Raw genomic sequence first — 12,992 nt, 5'->3', positions numbered from 1 at the left:
TTCTTACCTTCAACGCAAAAAAAAAAAGTCCTTGGAGTCAGAGTAGGATTCATGGTTACAGGGCAAGCCAAAATAAAAAAAATGAAAAAAAATATGAATAAAGTGACTTCAAGTTTTGAAAATTTTACACTGAATTAGCAATTTAACTTAATGAAAGTGGGGCAACTCAGCAGATCATAGAGGCAATGGTCATACCACAGTGGCAGATTGACTAGATATCAAATCACTTTTACTGTGTACCATGTTAGAATGGGTGAAGTGTCAGACAATCATTCACTGCATAATTTACCCATTTAACCAAGCGATCTCTCTACTCTTACTTGTCAAATCATGCCCTCCCTTTAAAACACTGTCTTTTTCTTTCTGATGTGTAGTCTCCAACCCTGATTGGAGATGAATTTCCCTTGCATTATGTGTTTAAGCTTTTCTTGAAAACAGAGGCTCTCAAAATTACTTTGAAATACCAGACAACAATGTTTACTTGATCCCCAAACAAAGACTTTCCATTTCTAGCTGGGTGAAGTCCATTTTGGCCATTCCAAAACCAAAAAGTGTTATCTTGAAAATTGCGTTATCAGTGGGGCATTATTCCAATCAGCTGGTCACATTGCTTTGTAGGACATCAACAAATTCAGAGGTAGTTTCAGGTCTGGTCTCACATCAGGGTGGGGGCCAGAGTGGACTTAGCTGAGATGAATTATAGCAAATCTTTATGACTACGTTCACATTGATATGCTCAGTTGTAATTTATTGCTCTGATTGATTTTCATGTTATTCTAAAAATGTGGCCCATGAATCTGCCAGTAGTAACAATGCCATTTCCTGTGAACTGGGCATTGTTACTCTTGTGTTCAAGAACTTTCAACGTAAATCTTTAAATGTTTACCACAGAATGACACTTTACCTGTGCTATAGGAGTGCCAAAGGAGGGTCATTCCATCCCACCTCATTTTGTAGGTTTATTTTTGTGCATTTTTTTCTATTGACAGTATTATTCAAAAGTTTGCTGCATAATAATGCAGCTCAAATAAAATCACCTGCTTTTTGAAAATTTTCACTTGATGTTCTCTTTAATGATGGCAGGGGAGCCTTGCGTGATTAGTCTTGTTGATGAGATTGCAAATGTAACTATCATCTTATGCCCCATTCCCGTAGGACTACTTTTACATAAAGAACTCTAGTAATTTGCAATAACCTCATGGGGCTTATGTGCTTTTAGTCCAGTGTGAATCAACCATGTCTGTGATTTGCAGTGTAAAAATTCCAGGGAAAATTACCAACCATATTTCAGCGTACACACATATGGATAAAGATAATTAAATGAGTCAAACATTCTGAAACACAATAAAATAAAAACAAAATACTCATAATTTCCATATCCTTTGCACAAAAGCCATTCATCACCATACAGTTGAAACCAGAAGTTCACATACACTGTGTAATAAGACACATCCTTTTGTCCCACTGTCTGACATTAAATCAGATTAAACTTTTCCTGTTTTAGGTCTGTTAGGATTACCAAAATTATTTCTGTTTGCTAAATGCCAGAATAATGGGAGAGAGAATTATTTTTCAAGAATTTCTTTGTCACTTTCTTCAAAGTCAGAGGTTCGCATATACTAAGATTACTATACCTTTAAACAATTAAGGAAAGCCCTGATGTTTATGTCATAGCTTTGGGAGCTTCTGATAGGTTAAGTGACAACATTTGAGTTAATATGAGGCACACCTCAAACACACTGCTTCCTTGTGTGACGAAATGGGGTGAGATGAACTAGCTTTGGTGCAAAATTTGCATATCAGCCCTTTAACAAAAGCAAAAGACCTTGTGAAGAAGCTGGCTGAAGCTGGTAAGAGAGTGTCATTATCCACAATGAAAGTAGTCCTGTACCCACATGGGCTGAAAGGCCACTCAGCAAGGAAGAAGCCATTACTCCAAAAGCAACATAAAGAAGCCAGATTACAGTTTGCAAACGCACACAGGACAATGGACAACAAACCAGTTACAAAGTGGCTTAAAGATAAAAAAGTCAATCTTCTGTAGTGGCCATCAAAAATTCCAGATCTCAATCCTATAGGAAGTTTGAGGGCATAGCTGAAGAGGTGTGTGAAAGCAAGGTGGCCTACAAATCTGACTCAGTTACATTAGTTCTGTCTGGAGAAAGGGGCCAAAATTCCAGCAAACTCTTCTGAGAAGCTTGAGGAAGGATACCCAAATCATTTGACCCAAGTCATACAGTTTAAAAGCAAGGCTATCAAATAATAAGGAAATATATGTAAACATCTGACTGTGAAGAAAGTCATAAAAAAATTCTCTCTCTACTCTGGCATTTAGTAAATATAGATAACTTTGGCAATCCTAAATGACCTAAAACAGGAAAAGTTTAATCTGATTTCATGTCAGGCAGTGAGAAATAAAAGGTTATATGTCTTATTACACAGTGTATGTAAACTAAAGTGGGCAGGGCTTAGAGACGAACCACCAGCTAAGCTTTGAGATAAATGTTTTTGTTAGTATTTGATTTGCCATCTGTCTCATGTGCAATACTAAACAGCATGCTGTTGTTTATTTAGCCTAATGAGCCAGGTATCATTGTCACTCTTTATGGTTTCCATGTGTCAGTACATCAGTGTTATCAGCAGCTGGGCCCATGGGTGCGCTTTGGTCCACTAAGCATGCCACTGATGGCAGCAGAGGGACATTTCATTACAAACACGTCTCATAACTTCACAGGCAGCTTATATCAGTAGGTGGTGTTTCCATATGGAGGTAATTTCAGCTTATGAGTCGCAACAGCAGAAATATCTCAGTGGGGCTGACAGATGATGGAGTCACACTTTCATTATGATGCGGAATGGCACTGTGCGGCGTGACATTTCAAATCAAATGTGATGGTTTTAATCTCAAAGCAATGCTGATACAATCACTGGGAAATGCACTGATTAAGATGTAGATTGTAGGTTTTTTTTTCTTGAAACGGAGGATAGCAGTGGAATTATGTGCAATGTGAATGTTGTGATCTCTCTGCAGGCGTACCGTTTCCTTGCCATCAATAAGAAACTTGGGCTGAGTGGGCGTCCAGAGAGGCCAGTGGGCTGCATTGGGACCTGCAAGGTAAACATATTTTGCAAACACACCTACACATGCATGTACCAAGGAGAAGCTGTATGTGTACTTCTATACTGACCTGCTGCACAGATCATGTGTGACCGTAAGCACACCTCCCACATATTGATCTGCATAAATTGCCCTGAGCTCTCAGAAGACGACTGCAACTCAGAAAGTCAACACAGAAACAGAAAATATGCACTTCCAAGACTTTTCCTCTTTATCAGACATACTGTGTGCATCAGTGAATACTGAATAGATTTTGCTTTTCGAAGGACTTATTGCATTTTAATATGCTAAGCTGCTTCCAGGCAGTGTGTGTGGGTGCATACTCTATGGTTGTGGAAGTGTGTGTTTTGAAAGTTCCTGTGAGTCTGTGTCTGTCCTGCTGATGATGTTTGCCGTGTCTCCCAAATGAAGGTCATAGCAAGGCAGAGAATAAGTTAAGCTGTAGCACCTTCTTCAAACAAAGAGGTTGCCAAACAAATGAATCACTGCTCCCGACGCATTGCTAAGACAATATTATAATGGAACATTTATGGGGAAGATGGCAGACTGCCAGAGGGCATTATAGTCATCAGTGTGTCCGCTGAAGTCTATGTGCTCTCCCCTTTGACAACTTTTAGTGTGAAGGGACAGTTGGACCTCCTGTGCATCCATACTTTATATGTGTGTGTCATTAGCAGAAGTTGTGTAGCCTCTTTGTGTCCCCACTCTCTCTGAGGATTGATGACTTGCTTTAGACTCTGCCCAGAATAATGTATACATGCCGTCTTGTGAGCCATCCATCTTCTAATGCAATAGTCTGCCTGTGTATGTGTGTTTGTCTCCCTACAGATTTATCGCATCCTGGGCAAGACGGTGGTGTGCTACCCAATAGTGTTTGATCTAAGTGACTTTTACTTGTCCCAGGATGTTATGCTGCTGATTGATGACATAAAGGTGAGTCAGGGCCACACTTATGGAGCTCACTAATACTGAAATAAATGATTTATACCATGGTGTGGGTGAAATCATGATTCTGACTATGTCCATTAATTATCGATAATAGACTCCTTCAAGGTACATGAAGTAAAACCGTCACTAATCAGAATTATTGCTATGATTTAACTCAGGATGTTCCAAGGTGCCTATTTTCCTATTCGGCTAAACACGCATTCAAATTGCATTTAACCAACTAGTCTAAAAAGCTCAGAAAACAGACAAATTCATCACAGGGTCATTCTGTCAGTAGGCTGAGTACAGTGTGGATAAAGTTAGCAGCTAGCCTGCCAGCCTTTGTTTCTCTTGTGGTTACTCATATTCAACCCTTCAAGCTGTGTTAGGTTGCACAGGGATCAGGCGTAAACAGCCCTTTTAAAGTCGAGCCACAAATTCTCCTTTGGATTGAGGTCTGGGCTTTGACTCAGCCACTCCAGAACATTCACCTTGTTGTCTTTAAACCATTTCTGTGTCATCATCTTCTCGGAAAATATATCTTCTCCCAATCTCTTATAGACTGAATAAGATAGTCCTCCAAGATTTACCCATATTTTGCTGCATTTATTTTGCCCTCTACCTTTACAAGCCTTCCCTGGCTGGCTGCTGAGGAGCATCTTCAGCATGATGCTGCCACCACCATGCTTGACAGTGGGGATGGTGTGTTTTTGGTGATCTGCGGTGTCTGGTGTCCACCAAACACATCTTGCCTGATGGCCAAAAAGCTCCATTTTGGTCTCATCAGTTGAGAGAACTTTCTCCCACTTGACCATGGAGTCTCCCACATGTCTTTTGGTGAACTCTAGTCAAGATTTAATCTAAGTTTCCTCCGACAGTGGCTTTCTCTTTGCCACTCTCCCATAAAGCTTTGACCTGTGAAGCACCAAGGTCACATTTGTTGTATGCAGAGTCTCTCCCATCTCAGCTGCTGAAGTTTGTAACTCCTTCATAGTTGTCTTGGTGGACCCTCTCACTAGTCTTTCTTTCATGGTCACTCAGTTTTTGTGAGGATGGCCTGATCTAGGCAGATTTACACATGTGCTCCTTCCATTTCTTGATGATGGATTTAACTGAACTTTGGGGGCTGTTCAGTGCCTTGGAAATGTTTTGTATCGACCCCCAGACTTATACATTTCAATAGCCTTCTCTCTTAGTTGTTGGGAGTGTTCTTTTGTCTTCATGGTGTAATGGTAGCCAGGAATACCACCAAATGGCTTGGCCTTTGCTGAATTAGATGATTTGTTTAGAGTTAAACATCCAAAGGGGTGAATACTTTTTATAGGCACTGAATATAAAGTACATATACAATGTAATTCCCTGATTAACTTTATTATTGATCCAGTGAGAGAAAACATTGCAGAATTGATGACAACAGAAGCAGATTTATATTAAACACATCCAAACTCAAGTAAAATAGGTTTAAATGTCACCAATCACAGTGAAATCACTCAAGTGTAACTGCAGTATTCAGCCAAACACTACAGTTTATTTTCTATTTGGAACATTAACTAATTTTCCTGATTAAGACATTTATCAGTCTGAAAGCTGAGAAAACAAAACTTTGTAAATGTCACTGATGAAATAAATACAGAGAAGAGTCAGACAAAACCATTACTGTTCTGACGCAGTGTCTATCTATCTTTGTGTGTCTGTGTCCGTGCAGAATGCCTTGCAATTCATCAAACAGTGCTGGAAGATGCCAGGACGTCCGCTCTTCCTGGTTCTCATCCGCGAGGACAACATCAAGTAATACACAAACTCTTTAATTATTTTTCTGTCTTCCTTTCCTTTGATGGATTCCTCACTTTATTCTTCTACCTCCTGTCACCATACATCATCCTCCATCTCCCTTTCTCTATCCGATACAGACGCTAGCTTATAATAAAATATCCACACAGTCAGAGTACAGTTGGGTTCATTTTTCTAATCCCACATTTCTGTCCCTGTATCTCTCTCTAGCCCTCCTCTGTGGACTATTCATCATTACAGCTGAAGGTGCAACTGTATTTGCTTGCTGATAGGCTGATAATGTTTCTCATTTGTTTCACTATAGCCTGACTGGTGGGCTGATTACAGCAGTATTAACCATTATCCAGGAAGCCATATGTGAAATGTGCTACAACACTTAAACAGCCACACTGCAGCATGTGGAATGAGTCAATGGACTCTCATAAAAACAGCTCAATAGTCATTAGCTTGCTATCGATCGAGATGATGACCTAAATAAAAGGCGACAGAAGGCCGACTAAAGCTGTGAAATGTGCTGATTCATTTGGAAAACTGCCCAGCCTTTTCTCTTTTTTGCGTCTGATATATTTAGTAAATGTATTCTCTTTAGAACAAAAAAGTCATTACAAATGTTCTGAGTTTGAGCACTTTCTCTTTACTTTGCGTTGTTGGTAAAAAAAAAAAAAAAATTATCTTAATAATATTGACCTCTGCCTCTACAGGGGAAGCCGCTTCAACCCGGTCCTGGACATGCTGGCCTCATTCAAAAAAGGAAATCTTGGTGGTGTTAAAGTCCATGTCGACAGACTTCAGGTTTGTGAATCTGACTGAAGTAGATTTTTCCTTCCCAGAGTTAAAGGTGACATATCATTCCCCTCTTCCACCTTTGAACATCGCTCCCTGTGGTCTAAATGAAACATCAGTGCTATGCTTTGGTAAAGATATTATCTGAATCAAGCACCAGAGGAGGCTTTTGACCCTGTATAAACCAGCTCTAAACAGTGGTGTTATAATTAAAGAAGCCAGAGACAAGACCCTACAAGTAGAAGCATATTGTTGCAGAGGGATTGTGTTTTATTTAAGGAGAAAATTTTAAACCAGTTGTGCTTTTAGCTCATGTTTTACACACAGTCCTACAAATGCAGAGCTTTCACACAGATTACAATCATGATACCAGCATGAAACACTATCTCTTTGTGTCTCTCTATATTTCCTTGTCAGGTGGTTATTTGAAAGCAATCAAACACATAAACACTGTTTCAGCACACACCAAACTCCAAACAAGGAAAATATAACCGTAAAAATGACAAGAGGCAACCAACCGCACCTACGGAGGCTATAAACAATCACAATCTCATCAGTTAAGGTAACTTTACCTGAATCTGTTCATTTCTACAAGCAAGTAACTACAATAATATATTAACTATTTGTGTAAGCTAATCACCACATGCAGGTTAATCTAAACAGTTTCTAAAATAGTCACACACAAACAGCCAGATAGTAAAGCCGCAGAGACAGAAGGGAAGTGTTTATCACACACCAACTAGAAGAAGAATATTCCTCTGTCACATGGCCCTGGTGTGGTTCACCACACAGAGTGGCTAGCTGGTGATGCTTAATGCAATAGTAGCACAGCATTCCCATAATTAGCATCATTAAAAGTCTGTCTCTCTCTGTGCTTCCTCCTTATCATAATGCTGGTTTCAGAGTAGTCCCATAGCCAGGTTTAATCTTATTTTGTCTCTGTAGTGAATTTAGTAAAGTTGTTTAACAAAAACTGGATCTTCTGCCTTTAGGCTAATGTTATCGGCCATCTGAGGGCATTCTCCAGTTAGTTCAATCAGAAATAATAATACCACAAATCGTTTTAGACCTTTATTCATCTTTAATGGCACTTACTACCTAATGAATTCAATTGAAAAACAACAAGAAAAAACCCTGGTTGCATAAATATGCACACCAAAAGTAACTAATGCTTTAACAGCTTACTTTATATAAAGCATTCCGTACTTTAGCATGGCAGTCAGCCTGGTGTAAAATTTGCCCACTTTTTCTTACAAAAGCACTTCAAATCTGACAGACTGCAAGGGCACAGCTCTTCCAGTCGGCCCACAGATTTTCAACAAGATTCAGGTCTGGGCTGTGATCTGGGCCTGTCTTAAGCTTTTATCTTCCTCTGGTGAAGCGATGTTTTTTTTTTTTTTTTTTTTTAGATTTGGATGTTAGGTTTGGGTTATTTGAAAGGTGAAATTCCTCTTCATTACAGCTTTCTAGCAGAAGCATGAAGCTCAGCATTAATTCATGCTGCCATGTGCCCAGCTGCAATCAGCTGATGACCAGCTGATTTCAATTATCCTCTCCCAGCTCATACAGCCAATCACAGCTCTTTCTCTAAACACAGCATATTCTTTTGTTGAATATTCACTTTCATGCTACTTTAGGGTAAACTGTAATTTTCATTGTATTCAACATGTTTGTCATAAATGTGGCTTTTTTCATAAGGGGATGCCTAGTAATTTGCTCCCTGGAAAGTGACAGCATGCTGCCTGTTAAACCCAGAGAGCAATTTTTGAGCGGAGCCTTCTCTGGCAATAAAACTGTGTGTCCATTTTGCAATTAAAGTATGATGAGAGTGTTCATGACTGAACTGAAGGTTTTGTGCCAGAACTCACAGGTACTTGGAACTGTTCATAATTGCCTCCAACTTAACTAAATTGCCCAGTTCCAGCTGAACAAAAGTAGCCTCAATAGCCTTAGAAATAATATTTTTGAATAGTCATCTGAAAAACACAAGAAACTCTCTGAATGTGCAATTAAAAACCAAAATGCTTCACTTGCCACATTCTTGCTGAACCTCTTCCCATCGTGTTCATACTAGCTTTGGTTTTATTTAGTTTCTTTTTTTGATATCACTGAATTCTGTTTTAATTAAGTCTGCTGGGGGCTGGACAGTCACGTCCTTCATGTCAACAAGTTTGCATCGAACTCTTGGTAAGTCCCACAGGAAGTCTGCACTTATGCAGACTGACTAAAGTACATAATTTGCTGTTGAGAAGTCCAGACCAAGACCCTGATGCACTAATTATTTCACATTTGGGACAGCACGAAGTACACACTTACTGGGAACATGCCTCAGAGTCGATATGTAAGTTTGGGTTTCATCCTGTGTGCTTCCTTGGCTGCATTTGGACATCTGTGGACGTAGAGGTGATTATTATCATAATGACTCATTGTCATGCCACAAAGAGCACAGAGTCTGAAACCACCATCAGATTTCATGTTTTCAGACATAGAAGGACCACTGACGTTGGCTCCAAGTTCACATTTTGTGGGTCTGCAGATTCTCATGATATCCATATATATGTGCAATAATACAGAAACGTGTGTAATTCATAATATTTGTCCTTTAAAGCTTTGTTCTTTTTAAATCCCTCCCTTTTTATATGGATTTTTCTGAACGATCATTTGATATGTTAAAGGGACAGTTTGTTTTGAAGCACTGTGCCAATGTTTTCTATGTTTTGACCTTGGTCTGCCAGATACAATCTGTTATTATTTGCCTTGAAAAGCTTAAATTGAATGCAGCCCAGATGGTTTAAAAATGAGATAGAAAACTGTTGTGTTAGTGCATTATTTGTCTTGTTAAATATAAATCAGGATGACTTTGTGGAAACATAACAAATCACTGACGGTGGTGAATGAACAGATTAGAGGTTAAGGCCTCTAATGTATCTCTCTGCCTGCTGAGAAGACTGAAGTGAAACTTATTAGACAGTCAGTGCCTGCATACATTAGTTAATCCATTTATGCTGAGGGATAATACTGCATTTGAAGCATGAGAAAATTAATGAAATGAACATGCTTCAATAATGTTTGATGCCAGACCATTTAGTTGAGCTGTACTACTGAGGGAGTCAGACAGGGCTCCAGTCTTAATGAAGTGACTCATTATAGATTAAAATGGTGAATGTGGATGAATATCAATCACGTCTAAAATCAAAGCTCTATTTGTAACAAACAGAAAAATCAAAGCAAACAATGGCTCATATGCTAAATTTTGCTTTTTTTTACAGTTTTATGGCCAGCTGTAGCTTTATGTAGGTTTGCCAGTCATTTTTTCTCAAGTCAGTGGAAGAAAAAAAAGATAAGAATAAAGAAACACCATCAGTCCCAAAGTGAGGATAATTCTCTTGTCTCTGCAGCTCCATAGAGTATAGGATAAAGAGTTATAATGTTCTAAAGTAGAAAAAGTATAAATTAAAGGGTTTGCAGATTCCTCTTGGGGGGCAAGTAGGGATATCTGCATAGAGAAATGCTACCAAAAAGGCCATGCTTTGAGTAATGAAAATAAAAAAAGAACTCTCTTTATTCTTAAGCTCTTAAGCTACTGATGTATCCTAGAAGTAGGGACATATTCAGGCAAAAAAAGTTTCAGTATAACTGTAATATTATCTCACAATGTGAATTTAAAAAGCCTCTGTCTGAAGCCTGAACAGTTGATGTCCCACAACATTCCTGTATGGTCAATTTCCACAAAACGGCCTGGTTTGGTTCAGTTTAAGCGCAGAAAACCCTGATCTCACCCATATTTCCTCAGCTGGTATCCATCCGGCCTTGTTTGTTGTGACGGGAAATACGTCTCTTTTAAGAGATCCGGATCATTTGGCTCAGCTCAGTAGAGCTGGTTGCTCTTCATTTGGTACCAATTTGGCTCAAAGGAAACTGGTACTCAGACAGGAGCTAGCTACAGTTGCTCACATTAAAATGCAGTTTTGTAGCACAGGCTCGTTCATGAACAACACATCATTACTTGGTCGCTCATCCCACAAGGTTTATCAGTTAATAGTTTATCAAAGTTTCAATTTAAAACATATTTGTGACAAAGTGTGGATTTTATGTTAAAAGGGCGCAGCTAGCCTCTTAGCTCAGTACAGGACTCCTCAGACCCCCCAAAAATCCCTTTCTTTGTAGATTGTAGGGATTATACTCAATGCATATAGAAATTTTCTGATGATAATTGCAGCATTGAGGCCCATTTACTAACTTCCCTCTGATCTAACTCACTCCTAATAGCTGTCGCGCACTTCCTGACCCAAAAGGACTTTAGGGATCACATGACTGCAAACAACCTATTTTCAGCTTCATGATTTATTGTAAGACCTTGTGTGACAATACTCAGAAGAGATTTCTTCTCAGCACTATAATGTATTTTTGCATCTTTGAATTTGTTTTGGTTTAAAAATAACTCCACCGTTTTGTTAATTATTACAAACCTCTTCAACCCAATTTCCAAAAGCAACCAAATATTTTCAGTTGAAAAGCACTACCTACCCAGTACAAAAAGGCAAACTAAGCCAGCAATTAGTTAGTAAAAAAGTTTACTAGCTAATGAGTCACATATTTCCCTCAGGAGCTGGAGGAGACCAAAAAGAGTCAGAATTAAGTGAACTATTGAAGCTTGGATTTTCCATGTGGATACCAATGAGACTCCAGATAATCACTGATGTTTTTCCTTTTTTGTGTCTTCCAGACATGAACTCTTTTAGATTGCAAGCAGCAAGATGCAGTGCTGAAAAAGAAGTCATTAAAGGAGTTCAACACATGCAGTCCTCAGTGTCTGCATGAGGCTGCTTACAAAAGCAATGCAATTCACTTTGGTTCTCTTCAGCTACAGTCAGCATGGGGAACACCCACCTAATGCCACATCTGCTTTGCGCTAGGGAGACCATTAACCCCAATGCTGAAGAGCTGTTGTGTGGTCTTCTGCACTACAAATAAACTTTGAAATCCAAATCTTTAATTCTTTAGTTTTATATTTCATTCAGCTGAAGCACAGAGCTCAGTAGATCACTCTGTAGAAAGCAGGTCATCTAGTTTTGTCTATGGGATCTGTATGTGTCTGTAGTCAGCACACCATAACATGTAACTTGGACTTTATGTTCCCTTTATCCAAACAGTGTTAGAATGTTTCAGAGGTACATTCAGTGTTCAATTAATTGATATCATGTTTGTTTAAAACGTCATACCTACAGAGAAGTTAATTTTATCTCGTACCAGGTGTACAACCAGACAGTGAAAGATATCTGGGAATGACACACCAGGCCATTGAGTGGGATAACTTGTCCAGTTATTATGATGATGTTGATAAAATGATAACACATGGACAATAATTTGATTCTGTTTAATGTATCATGCTTTCTCAGATGACAGTAATGACTCAGTGTAATAACAAAATGATAATAGCTTGGATTTATAGAGCACCTTTCATTGAACCAAAGGTTGCTTTCCAGAAATAGAGAAGAAAAGACAAATCACAACGACAAACACTAACTCCCAATTTCCATATACAGCGTGCGCACCGCGGAACGCTGGCGAGTTGTACTGTGGAGCACTTCGCTCCCTCTCTAGTCTATCAGAGCATTTCCATAGCCGGCGCTATGGCAGCGGCGCATGCCTGGACCGACACTACGCACCGCGTTGTTTAAGATACACTGCAGGTCTGTTTTCACAGCTGGCTGCTGCCAAACCTCGTAAATTGTCCGTCGTTTAAAAAGCACCAACCATGGAAGTCATAAGCGTACAACATCCGGTTCTTTCAAAATAATACGCAATGCACGGACTCCCGATCATAAATCATCACTATATCAACATTACTCTCATCCTGCAGTGAGAGCAAAGGGTCACCGAGAGGTCAGTGGGTCACAGAGCTTCAGCGGCGGCATTGACGAAGAAAAGTTAACTTTTGGGGATATTTAGCCAAAGAATTTTGCATAAAACCACAGATCCTTTAAGCAAACATTAACCTTTTAACTTCCTAATGTACTCACTCAATAGCGGAAGCAAAAATATCATGGACTTATACCGGAAAGCATGATAAATTAACCCCAAAAGGTAAAATAGTTTGCTTTTGACATGCTATTCCTGCTTGAACTAGCAGTTCTCCCGTGATCTCTTCCTGCTGATCAGGAATGCGCGCCGCGGTGCAGCGCTCTAGACTGCTTCCAGTGGGCAAGGTCACTCACCTTCGGTCGGAGCAAACCCGCGGTGCTTCGGTGCGCAGCGCGCGCTGTATATGGAAATCGGAGGTAAGTCCAGTGTTTGGACAGGGGCAGATTTAGGAGAGACTGTAGGCTGGGGTGAATAGGTAGTGCTTGAGGAAATTTTTATTTTAAGATGT

The 12,992-nt window shown here is 39.5% G+C and overlaps 1 protein-coding gene across 3 annotated transcripts in view; it reads left to right on the top strand.

The window, feature by feature from the left end:
* phkb (phosphorylase kinase, beta) overlaps nt 1-12,992 on the top strand; it is a 214,708-nt gene that overhangs the window by 174,251 nt on the left and 27,465 nt on the right. For all 3 annotated transcript variants that reach the window (XM_041794257.1, XM_041794242.1, XM_041794249.1), the window contains 4 exons: nt 3,032-3,115; nt 3,947-4,051; nt 5,751-5,833; nt 6,538-6,628. In XM_041794257.1, coding sequence (XP_041650191.1) covers nt 3,032-3,115; nt 3,947-4,051; nt 5,751-5,833; nt 6,538-6,628 — 363 coding nt within the window. The remainder of the gene's footprint in view (nt 1-3,031; nt 3,116-3,946; nt 4,052-5,750; nt 5,834-6,537; nt 6,629-12,992) is intronic.

This window comes from Cheilinus undulatus, linkage group 1 (genome assembly GCF_018320785.1).
Source record: "Cheilinus undulatus linkage group 1, ASM1832078v1, whole genome shotgun sequence".
Lineage (NCBI taxonomy): Eukaryota > Metazoa > Chordata > Actinopteri > Labriformes > Labridae > Cheilinus > Cheilinus undulatus.
This window is presented reverse-complemented; position numbering and strand designations above follow the sequence as displayed.